A 25,363-nucleotide genomic window follows, 5' to 3' on the forward strand; every position below is an offset into this window, starting at 1 on the left:
CCCGAGTATGGGGGTGTGGGTATGAGTGTGGGAGTGGGAGCTGTGGCAGGGTGGTCTCTGGGAAAGTGTGGGTGCTAGCACAGAGGCTGAGGTACACTGGAGCTGTATGCTGGGAGTTGGGTGCCAGTGGATATTTTCTTCAGATTCTATGGTCCCTGTGGTTCAGCCTGCCAAACTCCCTCTGGTGGCCATGCAGGGAAGACCGTCACAGGGTTCCTGTGAGCATGGAAGGGTGTGAGCTGTTATTTCCTTAGGGGATCCTGGTTCGTGTCCCTCAGTTCACCTCCCTTGGGGGCATATTGACAAAGTCAGCATCTTGTGACATACCAGGCCAAGGGGAAGAGGCACACTCCCTAGACTGGCAGCAACAATGGCTGACTCTCAAGGAGAGGACAGGAAGGGGCCACTGGCTGCTTCCAAGAAAGGAAAAAATCCAATTTCCCTAAGTAGACATTCGGAAATGACCGCCCCCGTGGGAGTGATTAGTGTCACACCTAAAGAAATCAATCCTGAGAAAGAGTGGGTCTGGGACCCCAAGAAATAATCCCACCGCCTCAGGCCCAAGATGAATCAATTATCGAGGAGACAGCAGAACGGGTGGGGGTGGGGGTGGGGTGACAAACTCCCTCAGCCTGTGGGCCGAGGCTGCGCCCACCCAGCTGGAGGATGAAAATGTCTGCCTGCATATTCCACCAACTCCAAACACATTTGGAGAATGAGTCACTGGCAAACAAGCCGATGTTCTGAGAAGCCTGTGTGGGCTGTGGGCAGGATAGGTTTTAATTGAGGAATTATGGAGAATGAAGCTTCTGAGGGCAACGCTGGCCTGGGGTGGTGGAGGAGCTAACATATGGATGCCGCAAACGTCTGCACATTTTACCTGTATGAGCTGGGTAACGTAGAGCCAGGGCCCGCTCGCCTGGGGCAGAATATGGGCCTATAGGCAGCTGAAACCCTGGCAGCTTCTGCCCGAGCCCAGGAGCATAGCCCGGGAACAGGAAGTGGTAAAGGAGACATTGAAACTCCCTTGCCGTTTGCTTCCAGAGGCTTAGGGTCTTCCCACATCCCATCGCCCTGGAAACAGTCCTCAGGATTGGCTGGTTGTACGCCCAGCCCATTACAGAGCCAAGAAGGGCAACTGGGCTATTTGGTTGAGGATCATTTGTTAATTGATCCTCAGAGAATGGAGTCTGGGGACACTTTGCCTTTTCAGCTTTTTCCTGGCCCCGAACTCTTGCCTCATCTGGCCTTGGTGTGTTCTCCTCACGGAAACACAGCACAATCCTTGCAGCTCTGGGGTGGGGTCTGTGCATCCCATCACCATTAGAAGTCGAATGTTTCGTTCTTCTGGTATTGATCTGAGATGAGAGGGAAAGAGTTGCCACAGAGTGTATGAAACCCGGTGAAGGACAGGGGCCTGCCCTTCTACCTCAGCTGGCTCACTCTGAGAGGGGCGCGTCTGTTGTTTTCACTTGATTGACAAATGGAGGGCAGCTCAGCCTTCCCTCTCTGTTTACAGATTCACATGAAGACCATGCCTGCAGCCATGTTCAGGCTCCTCACAGGCCAGGAGACCCCGCTGTACATCTAGGTACACCCAGCGTCGCCATGGAGCAGGGACACCAGGCAGACCCCAACCCGGGCCCAGAGGAGCCAGAAGCCAGACAAAGCCCTGACCCCTGACCCTGCAGCCCAACCGAGAACTCTGGCTCCCCTGAAGGGTGTGTCCTTGCCACCTAGGTGGTTTTTTTTGTTTGTTTGTTTGATTTTGTTTTGTTTTGTTTGTTTGTTTGATTTGGGTTTTGCCAAAAAAGAAAAAAGAAAAAAACAAAAAACAAAAAAGGTATGTCCTTACTGAAGGAGAGTCACAGGACAATCCTTTGTAAAACTTGCCAGTCTCCTGCCACATTGCCGTCACAGCTGATGAAGGGGGCTCACAGGTATTTCTGTGTGGTGTGCTGTGTCCTTCCTCCCTGAGGCTATTGAATTGTGAGTGTGGTGCCTGCCCACATGGCTGTGAAGGGAGCCCCTCATGATGGCAGCTGCAGCCTTCTCTGGGACGCCTGGGGTCCGGTGGAGTCCTAAGGGGCCTATAGGCTGGCATTGCCTCCATCTGCACAGGAGCAGAGGCAACCTGGCTCCCAGGGCGAGACTTGTGCCGAGTGTGAGAACCTGTGATTGATTGTAAGTATTTACGCAGCAAGGGGATGGATACTCCCAAGTTAAATTAAAAAAAAAAAAAAGAAAGAAAGAAAAAATGATGGTCACGATGTCAAAAACTCCATATTTATTTAGTAAATAATACTGTTTGGACCCTGACCTTGGCAAGCCATTCTTCAGATGTTTAGGTTTTCCGACGACCTGTGACCACAGCTGCTTCTCTTGTCCTAGCCTGTCCTGAATCCCCTGAGACCCTGTGAAGTCCCCTGGGCATCCTCACTTTGACTCCTCCATCATAGGGCTTCCTATTAGGGGGCAATGCCCTGCCAGGGACAAAGGCAGAGGTACAGGAGCCATCCCTATGTAAACAACAATGACGTCATCTACCTACGCATACATAGCCACACACGTACACACACACTGCCCCCAACAAAGGAAGCCCATACCAGAAAACCCCACCTCTGCCCTTTCTGAAGGGACCAGCGAAGAGTGCAAATTACTTGTCAAGTGAGGAGGCGCTTGGCCATTACACCTGCTGCGCAGAGCCGTGCTCGTGTGTATGGACCGAGGAGCGCGGTGGCTGGCTCAGCTCATTAGAGATCAATGTTAACTGACATCATTTTGTCTGGCAGTCTCTTTTTTTGGCTCAGGCCTTGAAGAATACACTGTGACTTAAGAAGCCTTACCACGCAGTAACTAAAGCTTTAGGATTACTGTACTCGAGGAGTAACCTGTGTGTTGCATGCAGCTGACCCTAGGAAGACTTCGTGCATATCGCTAATAAACCTGAAGTCATGACCAAAAGCACTTTGTGTGCCTCGTTTGTCAGCTGGGCAGTGCGTGGCCTATGGGCCTCTCATTTCCACAGTTTCAGACAGTGGCTCTGTTGAGTCTGTGAGTCTGTGAGTCTGTGAGAGCAGTGCCGCCTCCCTGGTCTGGAACCTTAGCAGCTATCACGCAGGAAGTTGGAGGGCAGGTGCTAAAATCACCACGTGCCACTGGTGGTGTCAGGTCACCAGGCCAGCTCCAATTTCTCACCTGCTGCAGGAAGGACATGGCTGGAGACTGCTGGTGACTATAAAGGAGCAGTGAAGACTCAGGATTCTTCGGATCCATTTCCTCAGGTGTGTGTGTGTGTGTGTGTGTGTGTGTGTGTGTGTGTGTGTGTGTGTGTGTGTGTGTGTGCTGAAGGATGTTAGCCCACACTCCTGGCTTTTCTCCACACCTTTGAGAGCCATACCTGTGGAATGTTAATCGGCATCTCTGCTGCTCTGTACCTTGCTACAGGCTTGCTTTGGCCTGACACGAGAGGGACGAGAGGGGAATGGGAGGGCAGGGCGGGGCACCTTGGCAAGTATCATTCTCCCCTCTGGCCTGCCACAGCAGAGCATACCCATGAGCTGTTGCCCAGGTGTTTTCATTGCTCCTGAGTCTATGGGAACCATCTGAGGGCCCTGAGCCGTGTGCTGCCTTCACTTCTGGCCATCAGAGACAGGTGAGAAACAGCAAAGAGAAATGCTGCCTTTCTGTTGTTGGGGAGTGAGGAGATGGATCAGGAGACCTGCCAGGCCAGTGGAATGCCCCTGAGTGTCCTAGACAAGCATGTGCCCCACTCCACAGAGAACATGCACAGTTAAAGATGGCGATGTCCACCAAGGGCTATACAGCATGTGCAGTCTGTGCATGTGTTTTCACCTGTGTGCAGACACGTGTGACCGTTTGTGTGTGTGTGGACTATCGTCCTCAGTCACATGCCATCTTGCTTTTTGAGACAGAGTCCTTTACAGAACCAGGAGCTTACTATTTCAGCTGAAAGCCCCTGAGAACTGCCTGTCTCCGCACCTCCTAGCACTGGAGTTACAGTGTGCACCTGCCTTCCTTCTTTGAATGCAAACCAGGTCCTCATGTTTGCTTGATGAGCACTTTGCCCACTGAGCCATCTCCCAGCCCTTGGCACACAGGGATCAGCATCTTAAATGGAAGGCTTTGGGATACAGGACCACACTTCCAGGCACCCTTGACTGTCAGACCCACAGGGTGGCAGCTGTGTTTTGGACCTGTGGGCATAGGGACTGCCCTCTCTGCTCAGCCCCTGGCACTAGGCTCTTAGTAGGCAACTATGGCAGCTCTGTGGTCCCTCAAATCCAGCCCCTCCAAGACCCTCTTAGTCCCAGTTAGGACTCAGAGACCAGAAATACTTTTTATTAAAACACTGATCATTATTAAAACACCTTGAGGTACATTAAATAAATACAACCTTTCAAGTTGTCCAAACAGGTCTCTGGCGGCCTGAAAACAAGTTCCTATAAATTCTGCCTCAGCAGCATCTGGGAGCTGACACAGGAGAAGCAGGGTCGGGGAGGGGAGATCCAGAATCAACTTTCTGCTCCAGGGTTGGTTTGCAAGCATTTCAAATTTGATCACGGCGTCCCTGGGAAGAGGACCTTAAGTTCTTGCTGCGCAGTCTCCCGCCTTCCTCACAGTAGAATTGCCGCCCAAGGTGGGTTTACATCAGCATCTTCCTGCTTCCACCCAGGCAGAGTTGAAGGATGTTCTAGAAGGTTCTGGCATTGGGGGGGTGCACACTAGGGTCCCAGGACCTGGCAAGCCTGGAATTAAGCATCCCCTCCCAAATGACCGCTGCTAGGCCCAGCTCACACATCAGCAAAAGAAGCAAGTCTTCCAAGATGAAAGGATGTGCAAGCAGTGGGGAAAAGAACAATTTTTGCTTCAGTAGGGGACCCACATAACTTCCTGGGGTCCCTAGTACTAGCTCACCACTGAGGCAGGGCCAAGAGGACCCAGAAGAGACAAGTAAAGTTCCAAGAACATTGTGTAGGGGCTGGAACCAGAACCTCTGACTTCCCAAAATCCTGAAGCATGGGCATTTCCAGTGCCCACATGGGCCACCCAGGCCCCTGAGAAGGTGAGCAGAGACTGACTGACCTGTCTATCATCTAATAGCCTTGTTTTAGGAGGAAGAGGTTCTCACCCACCCAGGGGCATGAAGTGCTGTCGTTTCTTTATCCATAATATAAACTTGAAGGAGAGCCATCTTACAACCTAGCTAGAATGGTCTGTGCATACCATTTCTTGAGAATCTCTGGGAATTGGGACTTCCTGGTGGTGGTGGTAGCGTGCACCTGAGGGGAGGTGCAGCTTGAGGCAGGAGTGCCATGTGACAGATAGATGAGGGTCTGCTGCAAAGAGGCAGCGTGAAGGCCACAGAATCCTGTGCTGTGTCCGGGAACTCCCACCCTGGATACACTATGAAACTCCCCTGCCCCAGAGCTTGGGTCAGTTGGGATGGGGTGAGTCCTGGCTTCTCTTGGGTCGCAGCTTGTTCTGAGATCCACAGGTGTTTAGGCACGCTGCTGCATGGACCCTCCAATCGGGTGACACCCTGCAGCTGCCTCACTGTACTTCATCTTTGAGGTGATGAAAATGCCCAGCACCCAGGTTCAAGCTATGGAAGTATTTCATGCTGAGAGACTCAGGGGACACCATTCTACCTATAAGGGATTTACTCTGGGGAATTTTCAAAGTCCTCACTTGAGGAAAATTAGAGAATTTTATAGTCTGAATAAAGTGCTCAAAAATTCATCTCTATTACATCTCCTGTGGCAAAGGCAAGGTTGCCGTCAAATGCCTGATTTCTATTTTCCAGCTCTCTAGCCACAGGAAGGCAACAACTTACAGCAATGGGTAAGCCATCAGGGCATAGGCCAGCTGATGGCCATAGGCGTTTCCCACATCTTCCAAACACATACAAGTCCTTGGTATATTGGCTACAGGGAATTTGGGGATTGAGACAGGGGAGCAAAGGCTGAAGGACAGGCAAGGGCAGGTTGGATGGAGAGGAGAGCTGCCTGAGCAGTGGTGGGCACAGTCTAGTGGTCCACCTTGGCCCTTCCCACAGACTTAGCGCTTCTGTGCCATGGGCAAACTAGAGCGCGGTGATCTCACATGCTGTGGCTGCTACTTTTGATGAGCCAGATATGAGTGTTTCCATTTGTTTCTGCTCACACACACACACACACACACACACACACACACACACAGAGAGAGAGAGAGAGAGAGAGAGAGAGAGAGAGAGAGAGAGAGAGAGAGAGAGAGAGAGAGAGAGAGAGAGAGAAAGTTCTTGCAGGCAGTGTTGCTCCAAACCTATTGCTGAGAAGTAGTTGCTGTTGAGCTTGCTAGAACATTAGCTCTGACCAGCCAAGAAAGTCTGGGGTGGCCATTTTGCCCAAAGCCACCTGCTTGTGCCCCCCTGGGTTAGCCTTGCTTCTGCCTGTTCCACCACTGGCCTTCCCCCAGAAATAAGTGACCGAACCATCTGCATCCTTCAACGTAGGTGTGCCTGCTGAGTTGAGAAGGAACAACTCTGGATTGAGGGAGGCATACCTTATCTTGTGGTGCACATACAGCAGAGACAACAGCTTACTAGGCCCCAACTATGACCTACCCAACTCACCTGGGTGAGGCCAGATAAAAGGGGAAGCCCTCCAAGGGATGAGGAGAGGAGCATGTGGTTAAGACACAAGTGACAACCATTTGCTGTGGTTAAAGGGTGGGAGACCAAAGGGGGAGGAGCCCAGGAAAGAAGTAAGGATAGCAGCCCACAGACGGAGGCCGAGTGGGGAGGCCCAGGACAGAAGGAGGTGAGCATGCGCCTGATCGCTTCCCAAGAGTGCCTAGGAAGAGCTTCCACTGTGGATTTATTTCCACAAAGCCCAGTGGGCAAAAAGGTGGTCCCAGGCTGTGCTAACATCACCTGTTTCCTCTGAAAAGAAGGAATGGGTCTGAATTTGAAATTGGTTTTCATTGCGAGTGATACCAGCCACATGACTCCAAGGCTGCCACTACCCTCTACTCAATTAACACTGAGCTAAACTGGGCACAGAGGAGAATCTTGTGTTAAAGGCCTTGACTTGGAACAGACGCAGTGTCCTTATGCTTCACAAGTGTCACCTGCCCCTGGATTGGTACTCCTGTCACATCGATCAGTTCAAGGTGCTGTACCTCTGAAGCAACCAGAGCTTGCTAAGGGAAGAGAGAAACATCTCTGAGATGTTTGTTGGTGGGGCAGGGAACAGTTAGTCCCCAGGAAGACAACTGCTGGGAGAAATAGTAACAGTTCTCTGCCTGGGCCACCAGAGAGCCTTCTGGATGCTCTTGGCCCAGCAGGCCAAAGGCCTCTCTCTATCAAGTATGGTGGCATCCTGCAGGACTGGACCTTGCAGGTACTGGGCCCAACCGTGTCCACATCCAGGCCTATAGCTGCTTCATAGCTGGTCCAGGACGCCAGCACCAAAGATGGCCTCTTCTGCCCTGGGCTCCTCTGAGGTGACCGCTGAGCGGATGGTGCCCACCACATGTCGCACCTCCGACGGGTGGCTGCAGTGTGAGTGTTCCAAGAACTTAGCCACCAAAACCCTGGTGTCTGCATAGGCCCTGCTCTCCACTAAGGAGTGCGGCCGCTCTTTAGAGACGGTCTGTAAGGTCTCTGGCTTGGTCCCTTGGTCCGTTTTCCAGGTATCTGGGTCGCCAGTGGATGAGAGCTGGTGCTGACAGGCAGCCACAGTTGGACATGATGAGGAGACTGAAAAATCAAAGTGAAAGAGGCAACCTGAAAGCAACTCTGAACTGAATGAAACCAAAGTGCTGCAAACAAACAAACAAACAAACAAACAAACAAAAAATGATCAAAAGTGTGCCAAGGAAGAGTTGCTGCAACCGAGTGACCCAGCTGCCTGTCTCACTCTGTTTCCCTGTCAGCCTGCCGTGAAGTTGGTGTTAACCTCAACAGACTGGTGGGCCTCCTAAGGGCTCGCCTCAGCCTTCTCTAGAGCCATGGCCTCTGTCCTTTGTAGTCTGATGGCTTGTTCGGACAGAGTAGGAACACCTAGAGACAGGTATGGTGGGGGTAGGGGGTGGGGGAGGGGAAGGCAGAATGGCGTGAGATTCCACCGCTATGTCAGGTGTGGACACCCACCTCTATCCAGGGTCTTTTCTTAATATCCTTTAGGCTGGGCGGGGGGAGGGAGGGCTAACATGCCTCACCAAATAGACACATTTTGGGTGGTCTGTTCTGGGGTCGTGGGGGTGGCATCAAGCAAGCTTGGGAATTAAGTATGAGATAATATATAAGCGTCTTAGGCAGGGCCAATGACCGCCTAAGAAGATTGCTGTTGTAAAGCAAAATAAGGCAATGGCCCCAGTGCTAGCACTCTGGGGTCTGAGGTCAGTCTGGGCTACCTAGTGAGATGCTGTCTCAAAACAAAGCAAGAGGTAAAGCATGCAAGTTAGGCCATATGTATGCTAACAGTTGCAGGCTTTGATAAGTCTACATCGCGTCAGGAACTTACACTCTTGGGTGACAGTTGGAGCAGCTGAACGCAGAGGCAGCAAAAGGCCACTTAGTCATGACTCATCCTCCTTTACAGTAAGCAGAAGTCAGAATGCCTGACGTCTCCCTCTCCCCAGAGCAGCCCAAGATGGTCCTGTCTCAGAGTCCTGGCTGCACCTCAACCGGAAGAGTATTGACTTCCCATGGGAAGTGGCAGAAGGGATTACTGGTAAAATTCACCAGCTGCTTAGGGTTGAGCAATGTGTTAGATGGCAGACAGGCGGACGTGGCAAGGAAACCACCTTGCCAGGTCCAGGGCACACAGGAGCCCTGCAGATGCCTGGGAATATCCTCGAACTTTGAGGCTCTGAAGGGACCCAGAAGGCATATAGGCCTTCAACACAGGTCACAATGGCGGTCTCATTTGGCCAAGAGGAGGCTGAGGCAACGGGCTGCTGTGTGGACCTCAGAAAGGGATGATGACCATCTCTCCCTCATTCCATCCTTGAGACTGTCACACACCATGAGTTCCACTGAGAGAGATGGGCCAGAGAAAGCTATCAGAAGGCCAAAGAAGGGATCCAATCCCCTGCGATCATGTCCTTTCGCAAAGCTCCATGAGGAGGGGTGGATACAGAAGCCCTCACTCTGCCCTTGGGGTGGAAGAGAAGTCTGCATGGCTCCAAGGAAAGCAGCAGAGAGAGCATCCCAGATTCGGACCAACCCTTTTCCATGGGAGGTGCAAGGGGCGTGGGTTGTGGTACCCAAAATCTACAGGTGCAAAATCTTATGTTTCATCCAGGAAGGAGCTTCCAGATATCTGGCACCTGTCACTCTCCTGGCTCCTTCCAAAGACTCCATTCTTGCTTGGCATGGTCAGACACAGACTGCTTAGGGAGGCTGGTGCGGGCATCCCTGTATCCTCTGTAGGGTTCTTTCAAATCACATCAGAAAAGGTTCCTATTCTGACTTGGTCAAAGTCAAAGGCCATTAGCCAGTAATTGTTGGTTGGAATTACTCCCCTATCATACCAAGGGTCATGAGTACACTCTCCAGCCTCGGGTACACAGGACCCCCAAGGAAGCCGATGCGGTATATGCATCCCTGGGCACCTGGCCACCGGGATGCTGTAGTCCTGGGCAGTGCTCATTTGTAGTCACACAGGGAAATCAAAACAGCTGGTGGCCAAGTGCTGCCTGAACACACTCAGGGTGGAAGACAGACCACCTGCACAGTCATCACCTGTGAGTCACCTACTCTGACCTGGACCTTGGTTCATGCATGTAGTTCGGTGCTCATGTTCATGTCAGAGCTGCTGGTCCCCTAACGGGATCTCATTATCCTAAGTTCTTGACTCCTTCCTCCCTCACCAAAATGACACCTCCGTAAAGAACACAGCAAGGGCCTGATGCTCCCATCTCAGGGTCCTCAAACACGCAGATGACACTTGTGAGGATCCAAGGGCTGGGCCTCTCCCGTCAGAGGTCACTTGCCCTACAAGTTGGGTACGCCCTGAGGATACAAGTGAACCATACCTGCTTTACTGGACGTGCAGGAGGTGGGGTCACTGGCTGAGCGGGCCACACGCCCTGGGCTTGGTTGTGCCTGTGTGGTGCTCAAGCTTGTTGCCTCTGGAGACATGTGGTGAGAGACTGGAGCAGGCAGGAGGGGTGGTGGGGTGTCTAAAGTGCCATCAGGAGATGGGTGGCTTGGACCCAGTGAGGTAGCACCCTCTGATGTTGGGAGACTTGTGCTGCTGGCGGGCACTGCAAGAGAAGGAACACTGTATTAGCATAAGTGACTACGAAGGCACCCGGATGCAGAACCGGGCAGCTGCCTGCCCTCCAAACCCAACCTACATACAAACTCTACAGTTAGAAGCAGACAAAATACTGAGGCAGGTCATCAAGAAGTGCTACACAGAGAGAAAGCACGGGGTGGGGGGAGGGGGAGGATGCAGATGACCTCCCAGAGATTACTACAGGAAGAGGGGGGCGGTGCCAAGATCAGGCCCCTCCCACTTCCAGAGACACTGAAGTCAGCTCTCATGTGCTCTGATCACCAATGGCTTGTTGATCAGGACTCCGATAGGAAAGAACACGCACCAGGACAGGCAGGAAGTGTGACCCGGTACCTGGAATGCAGTCCCTAGGTCAGATATGTGGGACAGACATGGCCCATGTGATGATGCTTGCCTTGGTTCCCAGAGTAGGCCTTGGGCAGCAGCATCAACCTCACCCGGGAACAAGTCAGAAATGAACCCAGAGTTGCAGGGTGTAGCTTGGGTGATGAGCTCTGATTCGGAACACAGGGAAGTCGGGGGTGGGGTGGCAGGATGTCGAGTAGCCTTGCCATTCAAGTCTCAGATGGACTGAGATGATCGCTAGATTGTGAGCAGCACCACCGTGGACCAGCGAAGCTGGTCAGGTCTGTGCCTCTTTCCCATGCAGAGGCCAGAAGCCTGTGGGTTGCATTAGAGGCTATTTAGTGTGTAGATACTCCTGGAATTAGCAGCAGCTCAGTGACTCCACGTAGGAGCAGATACTGCAACGTGATGGCCTGCCTGAAGTGCACTTGGTCCACCACAGCAACCTGAACGCCATCAGTGGCGGGAAGCATGAAGCTTTGCTCCTTCCTTCTTTTTTGCACACGGCCCAATCAGGGCTCCATGTGTCCCTGTGTCCATGAGCCTGCCCTAGGCCAGGACTTTGGAACCACCTGCCACTCAGTACTCACTGGCTACTCTTGAGGCAGCCCAGGGAAGGGAGGAGTGTCTGAGCTGCCAAGAAGTAGGGCTACCCCCTATATAAATAGTTGGAGACAGTTAGTAACCTGTCTGAAAAACATAAGTGGGTACCACATACATCATATACACAAACACTCACCCGAATCTTCGGGATAATTAACCCTTCTCTTTTGAGGGTATAAAATTAACAGAAAAAAAAACCCACAACAGTATATCTGCAGCTTGGGGCAGAAACTTCATGATTATGGTAGAAACTGCAAAGGGAAGAAAGGAAACTGACAACTGAATGTAGTCAGCTTTGGCCCATGGAATCAGCTGAGCAGGGTTCGTGGGGTTCACCGAGCCTGCACGGGTCTAGGTCCTCTGCATATGTGTTGTGGTTGTTGGCTTGGTGTTTTGGGGGGACTTTTGACAGTGGGAGTGAGGATTTCTCTGGGTCTCTTGTCAACTCATGGGACCCTTTTCCTCTTACTGGGGGCTGCCTCGCCCAGCTTTGCTGTGAGGGTTTGTGCCTAGTCCTGTCGTCTCTTGTGTTCTGTTCTGTGGAGGTTGATGTCACTGGGAGGCCTGCATTTTTTCTGGGAGAATACAGGGGTGAGGTGGGGGTGATTTGGGGGGCAGGGGAGGGTCCTGGGAGGAAGGAAGGGAAGCTGTGGTTGGGATGTGTTGTATGAGAAAAATAATTTTTTAAAAAAGTTGTGTGCTTGCATAAGGAACATGGTGCTATCAGAGCGGAAGCAAAGCAGAGACTGAGAGTCCCCGCCATGCGTAGGAAGGTCTTGGCCTTACCCATTTTCTCATGACTTGTTTTTTTTTTTTTTTTTTTTTTTTTTTTGAGACAGGGTCTCTCTGTGTAGCCTTGGCTGTCCTAGCCTCACTTTGTTGACCAGGCTGGGCTCGAACTCACAGCGATCCGCCTATCTCTGCCTCTCTGAGTGAGCCACCGCACCCGGCTCATGACTTGATTTAATAAGCACTATTTCTCATGAATCTGCTCTCAAAATATCTTCTAAAAAAGAAAACACTTCAAGTGAAAGGAATGAATCAAATCCAGACATACATGTGGGCAACATACCTGTAAAAAGTTGCCCAAAGCCGAGGCTGGGGAGTGGTTATTCCCTTGGGAGGGCGAGAGACCTCATGGGAAGAGAAGGTGTGCTGGGTCTCACCAGTTGGTGCACCTTTTTTATAATGCAATTTGACCACTCTAATAACACTTAAAATAATGTTCCCTTGAACTTAGCAATTGCTTCCAGGAATTTATTACTGGACATAATTTGACAAATGTTCAGAGATGAAGAGATTGTATTTTAAAAAAGCAATAATTTATCATATCGGAAAACTTCAAAGACAGAAACTGCATTTATTAGTCGCAACCAATCTCTGCTAGCCATTCTCTCGAGCACTGCTCAGTGGTATACCCAAACCACCTTGGATAAGCTGAGCTGTGTGGGGTTGGCCTGTGATCCCTGCTGTACAAGAGGCTTGAGGCAGGAACACTACATGTTCAGGGCCTGTCTGGACTACAGAGTATTTTTCCAGCCATTCTAGGCAACTTAGTGCAACCTTGTCTTGAAATGAGAAGTAAAGAGAACACTGAGGGTGTAGATCATCACAGGGTGCTTGCCTAGACAAAGCCCTGCATCAAATGCTAGTGCTGCTCCAAAATATGTGTGTGTGTGTGTGTGTGTGTGTGTGTGTGTGTGTGTGTGTGTGTGTGTGTGTATTCACCTTTTGGGGAAATTTTTAAGTGTGTGTATGTGTGTGTGTGTATGTGTGTGTGTGTGTGTGTGTGTGCATTTGAATATAGGTACCTGCAGATACCAGAGGTATCGGATCCCTCCGGAGCTGGAGTGGTGGGTACACGCTGCCTGATATGGGTGCTGGGAATTGAGACTGGGTCCTCTGCAAGAACAGTGTGTGCGCCCTTCACTTCTGAGCCATCTCTCTAGACCAACACCAAAAGCCATATTTTAAATAGCTTCGATGCATGTCTCCCAACTCCTCTCAATCCAATTTTCTTACCATCAGTGCTAACACAATCAAGTCATAGATAGGCAAGCATGACTTCGCTCTGAATATATATATATATAATTACTGGAAACATGAAATTACAGCAGCTACTGAAAAAGCTCGCGGCCCAAGACTGGGGACTGTTTTTGCTTGCTGTCACCAGGGTAACGTTGCATGCCTCTTTTTATGACAGTTATGGTCCTAATGGACTTCCAATTTTTCATCTGAAAACCCACCAATTTTTCTTAATTAACGTAGAATAATGTATCTAGCGCGTGGCACATAGTCTTTATGACATTAAAGGGCTTCTCTGTTCCCCCAGGTTTTCAGTATTAAGAAGAATGCAAACATCTTCATTTTGGAGAGTTCTTTTCTGTGTGTTGGACTCTAGGGCATTTCCAGAAGTGGAGGTTACATCATCTAATAATGTAAACATGGATTGTAGATAAAGAGGCCTAAACTGGCAGGATGCTTTGTAAGACGCCAGCCAACAATCTGGGTGGTGGCTTCTCTGCGATCTTGCCAATGTCTAATTCTCATCACTATGTCATTGCTGTCCTTGTTCATGACAGTTTAAAAGGAACTAGAATCTATGAAGAATTGTAAAACTAAAGAGCGAGTTGAGCACCGCAACAAGGGACAAGATCAACAGAGGAGTGCATCACCTCCTATCGCATGGTCTGTCACATCCAATACTAATGACCACAGGGACCTGGACATCCCAAATGCAACACTGATCCCGAGCAAAGAGAACGGAATCCCCAGGCAGGCAGCTGACCCTCCCTGTGCATGTGGTCTGTGTCTGTCTATTCAACTTGAAAACGTTTGCGCCTATGCTAACCACATATATTCTTCATTTGTCGTCCCCCAAACCACACTGTAGAACCATTTACAAAACACTGATAGGTACTCTAGGGATAACTTAAGGTAGACTGGAGGACATGCTTGTGTTACATGGAAGTATTTCGTCATCTGCAAGGGGCGCAAATCTTGTCTCTTTGGGTTTTGACATGTGACAAAGGTCCTGAAACCTGTCCCCTAGAGATGCCAAGGGATGACCGTGTAACTAACAACGGGTGGACAGTAAGTATCTAGAGACTAAACACTATCAAGTGGAAGTAAAACAAACAAACAAACAAACAAACAAGAAAAACACCCTAGAAGTAGTTCTGGGAAAAGGGACTGAGTTCCTGGATTGGAATGCACAGTGTAGGCGAGCAGAGTAGCTCCAGATTGTTCTGTGGGTTTAATGTGGTTCTTACGGAATCCCAGCAATGGTGTTTAACGGTAGAGAGGACTCATTCTGAAATGCATATGGAAAAGCACAGGCCCCAGGACTTGCATTAAAGAAAAATGTGGGGGGGGGGGGGGCTGGAGAGATAGCTCAGAGGTTAAGGGCACTGACTGCTCTTCCAGTGGTCCTGAATTCAATTCCCAGAAACCACATGGTGGCTCACAACCTTCTATAAGATAATCTGATGCCCTCTTCTGGGCTGCAGGTGTACATGCAGGCAGAGCACTATAAATAAATAAATAAATCTTAAAAAAAAAAAAAAAAGGAAAGAAAGAAAGAAAAATGTGGGGACGAGGTTCCTCCAGATTTTTCAGCCCATTCAAAGACTGCTTCACAAACAGTGTGGCATTGGGAGAGTATCACAGCTCAGCCTCACCTGCCCTCAACATGCTTAGAACACACACAACGGCCTACAGTTGAGCACAGCTGTCTAATGCAAAGTCTCTTTCCTAGGACTGTACTGGTAAGTCATGGACTTTACTGAAAATATAAAATCTTAGAGTTGAGAGCAGTTTCTACTGAATAGCATATCAGTTTTCTACCCACCATAAGGTTAAAAAAAAAAAAAAAAAAAGCCTGAGTCAAATCATTGAGAGCCAGAGATGGTCTAAATATTCCTTTTTGTCTCTGAAAGTGTGGACCTCATTTTTCTCCAAATTCACATCCTCAAGTGAAGGAGAAAGGACATCAAGGGACAAGGTGGCAAAATGCAGCCCCGAGGAAGTGTAAGCTCTCCCAGGTTAGTGCAGAATGCTGTGGCTGGAGCAGCATGCTAAGACATCAAAGATAGAGAGGACAGAATAGGAGGAGGGGGAGAAAAGAAACAGCAGAAAAGATACAACCCTGGAAAACACAGAAGCAGGGCCTCAGACCTAGGGAGATGTGAATACCTGGTGTGCTGAAGTCCGCAGCAGTGTTTGGGTCCCCAGAACTGGAGTCAGCCACCTGGTGATCGACACTTGCAACCTATAACAAAAAACACAAAGCATCACTCTTGTTCCCGAGAACACAGCAACACAGCCAGTCCCCTGGGCCCTCAAATCCCTTTGATTCAACCAACACAGATTCCAAATGAGCAGGGTAAAACTTCCCAGAAAGTTCCAAAGGGTCAACCAGGGGTCTGTACTATGCTGAGCTCATGGGGATGTATTTGGTTAAGCTTAAAGTACAGGGGAGGACGCATGCAGATTCTGTGCAAATGGTACCCAGGTTTATGTAAGGGACCTGAGCATTTATAGATTTTGGTATCTGGGTGAGTAGGGGAGCATCCCAGAACAAATCCCTTGAGGACAAACTGTGCTGGTTGGGTTGGGTTCAAGACTTATCTGGAGAGAAGGATTTGAAACATACATAGATTCTTCTCTTTTCACCTAAATTTATGGGGTGGGATGTGAGAATTGAGAGTTCAAGCCATCATTGCTAAGATCGAAGCCCATTTCTCTGGCTTCCTGCACTTAGAGCACTTTCCAGGGGCCTGGGATACTCCGAATCTATTCACCTTCCACCAGGGCACAATACGGAACCAAGACAAGTATGCAGGATAATTTTATGTCAACTTGACATGGGCTAAAGTCATCTGAGAGGAGGGAACCGGACTGAGAAAATACATCCATAAGATTGGGCTGTAGGCAAGCCTGTAGATCATTTTTTTATTAAATTGAGGGGGGAGGACGCAGTTGTTGGCAGTACCGTCCCTGGGTTGGTGGTCCTGGATTCTATAAGAAAGCAGGCTGAGCAAACCATGAGGAACAAGCCAGTAAGCAGCATCCCTTGTGGTCTCTGCATCAGCTCCTGCCTCCAGGTTCCTACCCTGCTTGAGTTTCTGTCCTGACTTCTTTTGTTTTTGCCTATGGTGTTTCATCACAGCAATAGAAACCCTAACTAAGACAAAAAGCCACAGAAGATTCTTCATTGTCATGGTGGGACATGGGACAGCCAGCCCCCAACCCCCTTCCAACTACCTTCCTTCACTTGCTCTCTCCTTGTGGCTTCAGGAACAATAAAAGCATGGGACAAATGTCCGTGAGACCTGGCTTATACACCAGCACAGCTAGGGCACACAATGAACACTGGATAAACGAATGTGTCCCAAGTGAGCTTGCAGCCTCTCCTTGACCTGCCTCTGCCTCTACCTCTTCTTCCTTTTGTCCCCTTACAGATGGGATTAGAGGAAGCTCTGAGACTGCTCTCCCCCCTGAGCTTTGGGTCAGTGTCCTGGTGCTCACAGGGTGGGGTGCCAGCCCCAGTGGCAACCCACAGGGTGACAGTGATGACATCACCTTAAGAGCCACCCTGACTTGGTGGAGTGTGCACTCAAGTTTAGCTCATGCAAACTCCTCTTGGAGTGACTCTGACCTGCGGAGACCTGAGAAAACAGGATGCAGGAGGCCGAGCTCCCTGGCCTCCAGCCCCATCTAACCTTGCCTGTGCTGTGCGTGCTGCAATTTACCCCAATAGGCATAACTCTTCCAACTGGGCTTCAGGCATCTGGCACAGGCCCTGGGCTTGAAAATACCCCGTCCTCACTACCCCTTTGCCAGCCCTGAAAACAATTTCTGACTTCCTGTGTGATTTCGGAATGGCTTTGGGGACACACTGGCAAGTAATGAGCTCTCAAGGAGACCTGGGAAGGTGAGGCAAGCCCCTGCAGCTAGGTCCGCTTCCAGCTCAGGTAATTACACTCCTGTCTCCTGCCTCACCCGCCCGCCCACCTGCCTGCTTCAATCAGATAGCTGATATTCCTCATCTCTGCTCTGCAAACTGTGCTGGAGTTAGGGCAGGTGGCTCCAGCTGTGACACCAACACAAAGGCTGTAAGCTGCTCCCTCTTGCAGTGATGGTGAAGTGGGGTGCTGAGGAGAGCTGAAAATCTAGCTCTGGCCGGGTAGGAGAGTCACCTCATGCTGCCTCTCACCCACTGATAAGATCTGGGGCAGCTATTCTTCTTCCTGAGCTCCTCTAGTCCTGATGGGAAGGGGTCTGAGGGAGAGAAAAATTTCACCATCATCAGCATCTACACACACACTTTCCCCCGCCCCCACTGTAGTCACTATGTCTGCTAAGACTTTTCCACTAAACAACAACAACAACAACAACAAAGCTGCCTAAAGGGCTATTTCATTCTAGAACTCTCTTCCCATATCTAATCTCATATATATATATATATATATATATATATATATATATATGCATATATATACATATATATGAAGAGAGGGGGAGAAGGAGGAGGGAAAAGTAAAAAAAGTAACTTAGAAACCTGCTGCCTGAGAAAGAAAGCTTTGGCAATAAAGAAATATAAATAAAACAAGAGAAATAAAATCCACAGAGGGACAAGGTCAAGAGGAAATTAGATTTGCTTCATATTCTGCAGGGTATCACTCACTTCCTTCTGGGTCCAGTATTCAGGCACCAGGAAATGTGGTTTGGAAAAGAGACCATTTCATTCCTGGGAATGCTTCATTCACTTCTGAGTAGGGTGTTAGGGATTTAATTTGAATCTGATGGCAGAGGCCACCTCACTGCACAAAGCAATGGGGAAAGTGGCCATTTGGTTCTGCAGCACAGCAGAGGCAGTAAAGAGGGTTGAGAGGGAGGGACCTTTGTAGGGAGGGAGGATGTCTGTGGGGAGGGAGGATGTCTGTGGGGAGGGAGGATGTCTGTGGGGAGGAAGGATGTCTGTGGGAGGGAGGGTATCTGTGGGGGAGGATACCTGTGGGGGGAGGATATCTGTGGGGAGGGAGGATGTCTGTGGGGAGGGAGGATGTCTGTGGGGAGGGAGGATGTCTGTGTGGGGGAGGATGTCTGTGGGAGGGAGGGTATCTGTGGGGGGAGGATACCTGTGGGGGTAGGATGTCTGTGGGGAGGGAGGACGTCTGTAGGAGGAAGGACTTCTGTGGGGAGGAAGGACTTCTGCGGGGAGGAAGGACTTCTATAGGGAGGGAGGACTTCTGTGGAGAGTAGGCCATCTGTGGCGGGTGAGGAGGACATCTGTGGTATAGAATCTAAGCTGAGGTTTGAGTTCCTCCATAAAGACTAGTAACAGGGTCCGTGAAAGTATGAGGAGTGTGAGAGACAAGCTCCCTACATAACTTCCCCAGGGAGGCATGTGAGTGAGACTGTAGCAATGTTAATGAGAAATGCTGCCATAGTCTTGGGCACATACATACTTGCCTCCAGCTGGTGGCACTGTGTGGGGAAGGAGAAGTGTGTCACTGGGGGTGGGCTTTGGAGAGTAAGCACCACACTACTTCTAGCTCTCTCTGTCTCTGTGCTCACAGTTCAAGACAAGAGCTCTGGGCTTGCTACTTCAGCTGCCTTGCCTGCTGCGTCCCTGCCATCCACCGGGAACTGTGTGCCACAGAAGCCCTCCGTCTATCAGCTGGCCTGGCCATGATGTTTTATGCGGCGGAGAAACAAACTAAGAAAGAGACCGAACCTGGGACCTGCTAGTTCTGAGATGCCAGGTGGACCAGTCATCGGAGCCCGAGAGGTGGACCGGCATTCTGGCAGCTCAGCTGTGGTAAGCCCTACATGGGGACTCTGCGCCATTTCTGGGATGTGCTTCTTCGCCGTTTAGTAACAGATTTGTGAAAAACCACTGCTTAGGGGGCAATTATCAGCTGCCATGGAGAATGGGGGTTTTATATACTCAAGGTCATCTTTGAAACACTTCACTTGCCAGTTTTTTTTTTTTTAACATTGAGGCCATTTCCTTAGACTATGTAATTTAAAGAGCTCAGAGCTGGTGATACCATATCTGCCCACGTTCTTTCTTGTAACTTCTAGTATCATGCTAGGCTTCTCTTCCTAGCTATACTTCTACCCAGTCTGAATTCCTCAAGTCTCTCTGGGTCAGGTCAACCTAAACACTGAATTGTCAAACTCACTTCCACCCTGAGGCTATTTTGCTGACCTCAGGTACCCGGAGCTCTGCAGTAGGCGTTGCCCATCCCCACTCCACCTCCGCATGCTGCGTTCTCCACTTGGGCTACCTTCCTTATTTCCCATGTGCCTCTGCCCTACCCTGATGGCCGGGTCCCATGTGCCTCGGCCCTACCCCAATGGCCAGGTCCCATGTGCCTCGGCCCTACCCCAATGGCCAGGTCCCATGTGCCTCGGCCCTACCCCAATGGCCAGGTCCCATGTGCCTCGGCCCTACCCCAATGGCCAGGTGCAATCTCTGGGCCTAAGGGCCCAGAGAAGGTGAACTGAGCCTGTGCTGTCATCACATGAATTGTTCATCCCAGGAGGCAGTAGGTTCCTGGTTTTATACCCTGTGGCTGTGAAGCACAGCTGCAAGTGGCCCTTGGAACAGTAAGTTTGTGTCTAGTCAGAAACGTTGAGTGAGAAGGCCTCTGGGACCTCGCTGGGGAGCACAGCCTGGAGCTATGGGAGAACACAGCCATACCTAAGCCAGAAGGGACTGTGTGCTGATCAAGGAAGGGGACAGGTCAGAAAGAGCATCCTCGAGGAAAGGGCTAAAAACGTCCTCTCAGGTGCACATGCGGCCTCTCAGATAGTCTGGAGTCTGAAGAGGAAAGCTCCTTTGGGGCCAGGAGTTCAAGGCCAGCCAGGACAACATAGAATGGCCTTGTATCAGAAAAAAAAAAAAAATCTTCCCAATGGCTGCTATCTCCTTCTTCCTAGTGTCTGCGTGTTGCCGCTTTACTCAGGCTGCTCTACCTTGTTTGCTTTACCCTAACCAGTGCTGGTAGGCAATCTGTACCCCCTTTTGTCCTGCGAGGACAACGAATTAACTCGCCCCCCTGACCCAGGGAAAACGCTCATGCCGCAGGGGGCAGGTTCTTAGTGTTTAGTCAAGGAAGATGGCCCCACCCTGCAGGAGGGGGCAGGTGGCTGGCACAGCCTTCCCTCTGGGGATGGTAATGGTTTTCACTCACTTCTGGACTCCCAGAGATTTCTGTGGAATTGAAACGTGCTCTGAGGATCAAAGGAAATTGGCCTGAAGGCTGCAGGCCCTTAATAACCAGATGTGTTCCTTCTACACAGGTGGCCCGGAGAGGGGCCATCGGACAAGTTACATACTTACCTGGCCTGTTCTGCGGCAGACTGGGTTGGTACCAGTGCCTGCAGGCGGCAGGTTTCTGAGCTAATTTAAGCTAACATGGCACAGCTTTGACCTGCCGTCCTTCTTACCCAAGTTCTCAGAGAGAAATCCCAGAGGGAGCATTTTCAGTGGCCTGAGAGAACAGTGTCATATTGATCCCAGAACCATATATTAGCCTGAGGTATAGTGTGTTCTTCGGGGGAAGAGAAAATTGGTGATAAAACATGAATCAATATCCTTCCAGTGTACAGCGTGGGGTGTGGGCACTAAATGTCACACTCAAAGTCTGAAGCTACGTCCCACACCTGCACTCAGGGGCCTCGCAAGGCCAGCATGAGGCTCCTGGAAAGAAGATCTCTCGTTGGGAAGCAAAGGCTTTGGTCCCAGCCTTGACACTGTCCGCGGAATCATGATCCATCCACCCAGCCCTCACAAAGGAAAGCCAAGAAGTGGCTCCCTAGCAGGAAACTAGAATTCTACAATAGCGTGGCTCCTAGGTTCCTACTTCCCAGGATGGCCCTGCCCATTTCGCATCCTGTCATCAGCCTCTTAACATCCTATCGTGTGCCATCCATGGAGGAACTCTTGGGCTCTGCCATGTGGGATTGGTTCCCACATGTTTTCCCCCTTCTAGGCTCTGTGCCACATTTTTCTCTGAGACCCATCAAGTTCTCGTCTCTTCACCACACACCTCTGTCACAGAGATCTACCCTAGTGCTCAAAGTGAGCCCCAACAATAGCAGGAGCTGGGAGCTGTTAGGGGTGCGAATTCCTCATTCATCCTCCTTCCCTACCCACCCACTGACTTGGAAATCCTGGCCCACTGGCCCCAGCATTGGGGATTTGATTGACAAGGTCTGGATGGACTGGGGTACCCACTGGCATCTACAATCCATGGCACATTTCTTCACAGCACCAAATCTGAGATTCGGATCCTCTCTGGATGCCCAAACACAAGTTTGGAGCCTCTAAGAGCTAAAGCCTGCCAACACAGCCAACGTCTTCACTGCTATTTTTTTTCTTAAACCATAAACAGAAACATCAACCTCACTGCTAAGCCAGAGGTTCCTGGCCGTCTTAGAACGTCTAGGAAATGGCTGTTGGAGCTGAGAGACTTGCAGGGCCTCACTTTCCCTGGCCACTAACTACCCATTTCTCTCAGGAAGTTCCTACAGTGACTTTTTTTTTTTTTTTTTTTTACCATGTACACAAAAAGAAGCCAAGATCCCAGGTCTGGAGCTGCCACCTGCAACCACTGAGCCACTTGGGGCATTTGGGGGCTGGAATGGACACAAAGGCACCACTCAAGGGTCTTCTGGTTGTGTCAGGGCACGTGACATTCACCAAGCTGGCCCAATACTGAGGGCGAATCCCTGGGATACATGTTTCTTTTTCCTGTGATGCCAACACCCTGATCGCGCCATCCATGCTTTCCACGGATCCCAGAGCACACATGCCTTGCCGCCTTTCCCTGTCCCCTGACTCAGCCTACAGAAAGTGACCCACCCTTATAGCTGTGATTATCTTTGAGGCTTGTGAGGTCCAGCCAGTACAGTGGATGGATAGCACTCCATCCACAAAGTGCCTTCATGGGACCCATCTCCTCTCAGTGGCTGAGAGAGATGAACACTCAGTCATGCTGACTCTCCTTCACCCCTGCAGGTCCTTGGGATGCCCAAGGTGCAGGATGAGAGCTTGAGGGCATGGCAAAGAGGCTGAGCCTTGTTCTAGGGCTGTCATCCAGGGGCTAGCAGGGCCAAAGAGGACAGAGTTTGGACATACCTGGGATGCCCTGTAGATCCCACATGTCATAGTGTTATTCAACTCTGTGGCTTGTGCTTGGGGCTAGTTCTAGCACATACCACCTGTGTACCTGAGTGTGTCCTCGCCTCTGCCTCAGTCCTTACAGTTTCCACTTAAGACCTCCCCGGCCCTATGACCTCGCCTCTCTGCCTGACTAGAAATTTCACACTCAATAAAGACAACAGCAGTAATGGCCAAGATAAAAATCCTACAAATTAGCTGGCCATGGTGGCGCACGCCTTTAATCCCAGCACTTGGGAGGTAGAGGCAGGTGGATTGCAGTGAGTTCGAGGCCAACCTGGTCTACAAAATGAGTCTAGGACAGCCAAGACTACACAGAGAGACCCTGTCTCAAAAAAAACAAACCAAACAAACAAATAAACAAAAAGCTACAAATTGGGCCCAGAGACCTCTTCTGAATTCAGCATTTACCATACTCCCAGTCTTACATTCGATCAGCACCACTCCTTTCCATCCTATGCACTTGACGCTTCTGTGATTTCTTTTTTTCCTCATCATTTTTCAGATGAGGAAACCAAGGCTTTACAGACTGTTAGTGGTTGGGAACCATAAAGCAGCGGGAGGCCCTGGCATGCAGGGCTCAGAGAAAGTCCTAGATGCCTGGCAGTGGAGGCACATCCCTGGCCTTGGGCTGACTGGCCTCTTACCACTCCTATGCCTGTAGCAATGGCTAGGACAGGCCTTGGTCCCCTGAGTCCTCAGTCCACAAGCCCCGCTCCTCCTGCTCTGGTCATAGGTTAGAAGCTGTCCCATTTCCTTCTATGCCTTCCCCAGACTCACTGGACAGCATGGACCTCAGACACATCTGCATTGGCCTGTGTGTCCAGCTGCAGGATTAAGTAGAGTAACTAAAAGGGCAAGTTTATATCTTGATTCTAGGCCAAAGCTGGAACCAGCATCCTACAGTCTATCTGAGGCCCACCCTCACGTGTACGCTGCACGCCGAGGCTTCATCCCCAGGCAGTCAGTCACTGGTGTCCCTGACGCAGTCGGCGCTGTCTGAGAGAAGAGCTTCTTGAGGGCAGGCCAGGGAACAGGGCATGCAGAAGAACTGGCCTTGTCAGGGTTGGGCCTCACCTGGCTGGCAGGGGTCTGACCCACCACGGCCTCATATGGTGGGGGCAGTTCAGCTGGGTACAACATGCCAGGGCTGTTGATGGCGACATCGTACAGGGTACTGAATGGAGAGGAAGCGAAGTCCAGGTGGAGGCCCCTAGAAAACAGAACAGTCCATTACACGGTCACCCGTGAGGATGACATTTCTCTGTCTAACCCTTGTCATGTTGAGGAGGACAAGCCTGAGTCCCTGGGCAGGTTTAACTCTTGTCTTTCTTCTGGAAAGATGTCTGGATTTTTATTATGCACTTCAGCTCTGCCTATCACAATTAAAATAATGATAAAGCTAATGAAATGTCTAATTAATGTCCCACGCTCTGTGATGACTGTCACTCACGGGTAAGAACACAACAGAATTCACTGTTGGCCTGTGCTATCGTTTAGGCGACACTGCAAAGGTGCCACCAGAACTCTTCTGTTCAAGCCAGGCCTTGTGATGCTTGCCTGTAATTCTAATACTTGGGACACAGAGACAAGACTTAACAATGCTAAGGCCAAATATCAAAGCTGCCCTGGGCTGTACAGTGGGGCCCTGTCTCTTACAACAACAAAATGAAAACAAAACAAAGCAAAGCCATTATCACTGCCAAAACCCCAACGAACCAAAAAAAAGAAAAAAAAAAGAAAAGAAAAAAGAAAAGAAAAAAAGAAAGAAAGAAAGAAAAGAAAAGACTTCTTACTGTTGCTGTATTTCTAGGTCACAGCTCCTTTCTTCATTTCCTGTCCTTCCACACTGGCTCTTACACTGACCCACTCCACACCTCCCTCTCCCCTGCCAGTGCAACTTCCTCCTCCCAAAGACGCTTCCTGTCTGTGGCTTCTCACGAATCATGGGACACGAGACGTTGAGAGGAAGACTGTACCTGTGGGCCTCCGCTGTGGGTGTACAGGTGTATTCTGGAGGGTAGTAGGGTGGAGGCGGGAGGGGGGCAATGAATTCATCAAAGTCCAGGGTCTGGTGGAGGATGGTCCCGTGAGGAGTCATGCAGGCGCCATTGGCAGAGTGAGACCTCTGTGGGAAGAACTGGAAAGCGCAAAGAACCAGCGTTATCCCGGATCTTGTATGGCTGGCGGCTCATGGAGCTGACTGCAGGCACTTCACTTTTCACGGTAAAATGCCTAGTTTAACCTGACAAACCATGAGCACTGAACACTTACTTCACAGAGGACCCCAGAGAGGCCCACCTTGGAAGCCTCCCTCTGTGCAGGATGCCTTTGATTTTGGCGGGGGAAGGTTAAAAACTGCTGCCTGGGAAGTTTCTAAAACAGTTCTTCCTGGGGATCGCCCCCGCCTCCCCCCCCCCCGCCCTGTTTAATGCTTACACATTGCAGTTAACGGATGCTTGCCATGCATGCATCAAAACAGCACTTTATGAGGAAAGGCTAGACTCTCAGCACGCTCAATCAGCACATTCCTGTCGTGAAGGACACTTGGCACGTGCTCCCCACACAAGCGCTTTCCCAGAGCCCTGAAAAGTCCTCCAGGCCTGCATTGCACGCCCAGGACGGCTCACACACCTCCTTACAGCTCACTACAGGCCCTTTACATACTAGTATCCAGGAGATCCACACACTTTGTAGGACATTGCTCCGAGGGTGAAGAATATTCACCATGAACTCCAGAACATTCTATGGGGCACTTGTGCACACTGGATACTTCTTAAAAAAATATCACGGGGAACGCACGCTTTAATAAAACAAATGCTGCCTGCCTGGATCTCTGGACCTGAAGTATTGACTAATACTTGTTTCTCTTTGCACCCCAGGGTCACTCCTACCAGTGGGTCACCTG

The 25,363-nt window shown here is 50.4% G+C and overlaps 2 protein-coding genes across 6 annotated transcripts in view; one reads left to right on the forward strand and one right to left on the reverse strand.

Moving 5' to 3' along the window:
* Apba2 (amyloid beta precursor protein binding family A member 2) overlaps nt 1-1,731 on the forward strand; it is an 881,206-nt gene extending 879,475 nt beyond the window's left edge. For all 5 annotated transcript variants that reach the window (XM_051148672.1, XM_051148670.1, XM_051148671.1 and 2 more), the window contains one exon: nt 1,520-1,731. In XM_051148672.1, coding sequence (XP_051004629.1) covers nt 1,520-1,591 — 72 coding nt within the window. In that variant the 3' untranslated portion in view covers nt 1,592-1,731. The remainder of the gene's footprint in view (nt 1-1,519) is intronic.
* Nucleotides 1,732-7,362: 5,631 nt separating this feature from the next.
* The window catches only part of Entrep2 (endosomal transmembrane epsin interactor 2), a 102,618-nt gene continuing 84,617 nt past the window's right edge, over nt 7,363-25,363 (reverse strand). Inside the window, exons 4-8 of the mRNA XM_051148680.1 lie at nt 24,435-24,595; nt 23,533-23,668; nt 15,453-15,528; nt 10,045-10,275; nt 7,363-7,762 (exon numbers count right to left, since the gene is read on the reverse strand). Of these exons, the coding sequence (XP_051004637.1) occupies nt 7,446-7,762; nt 10,045-10,275; nt 15,453-15,528; nt 23,533-23,668; nt 24,435-24,595 (921 nt within the window). The 3' untranslated portion in view covers nt 7,363-7,445. The remainder of the gene's footprint in view (nt 7,763-10,044; nt 10,276-15,452; nt 15,529-23,532; nt 23,669-24,434; nt 24,596-25,363) is intronic.

This window comes from Acomys russatus, chromosome 7 (genome assembly GCF_903995435.1).
Source record: "Acomys russatus chromosome 7, mAcoRus1.1, whole genome shotgun sequence".
Classification (NCBI taxonomy): Eukaryota; Metazoa; Chordata; class Mammalia; order Rodentia; family Muridae; genus Acomys; species Acomys russatus.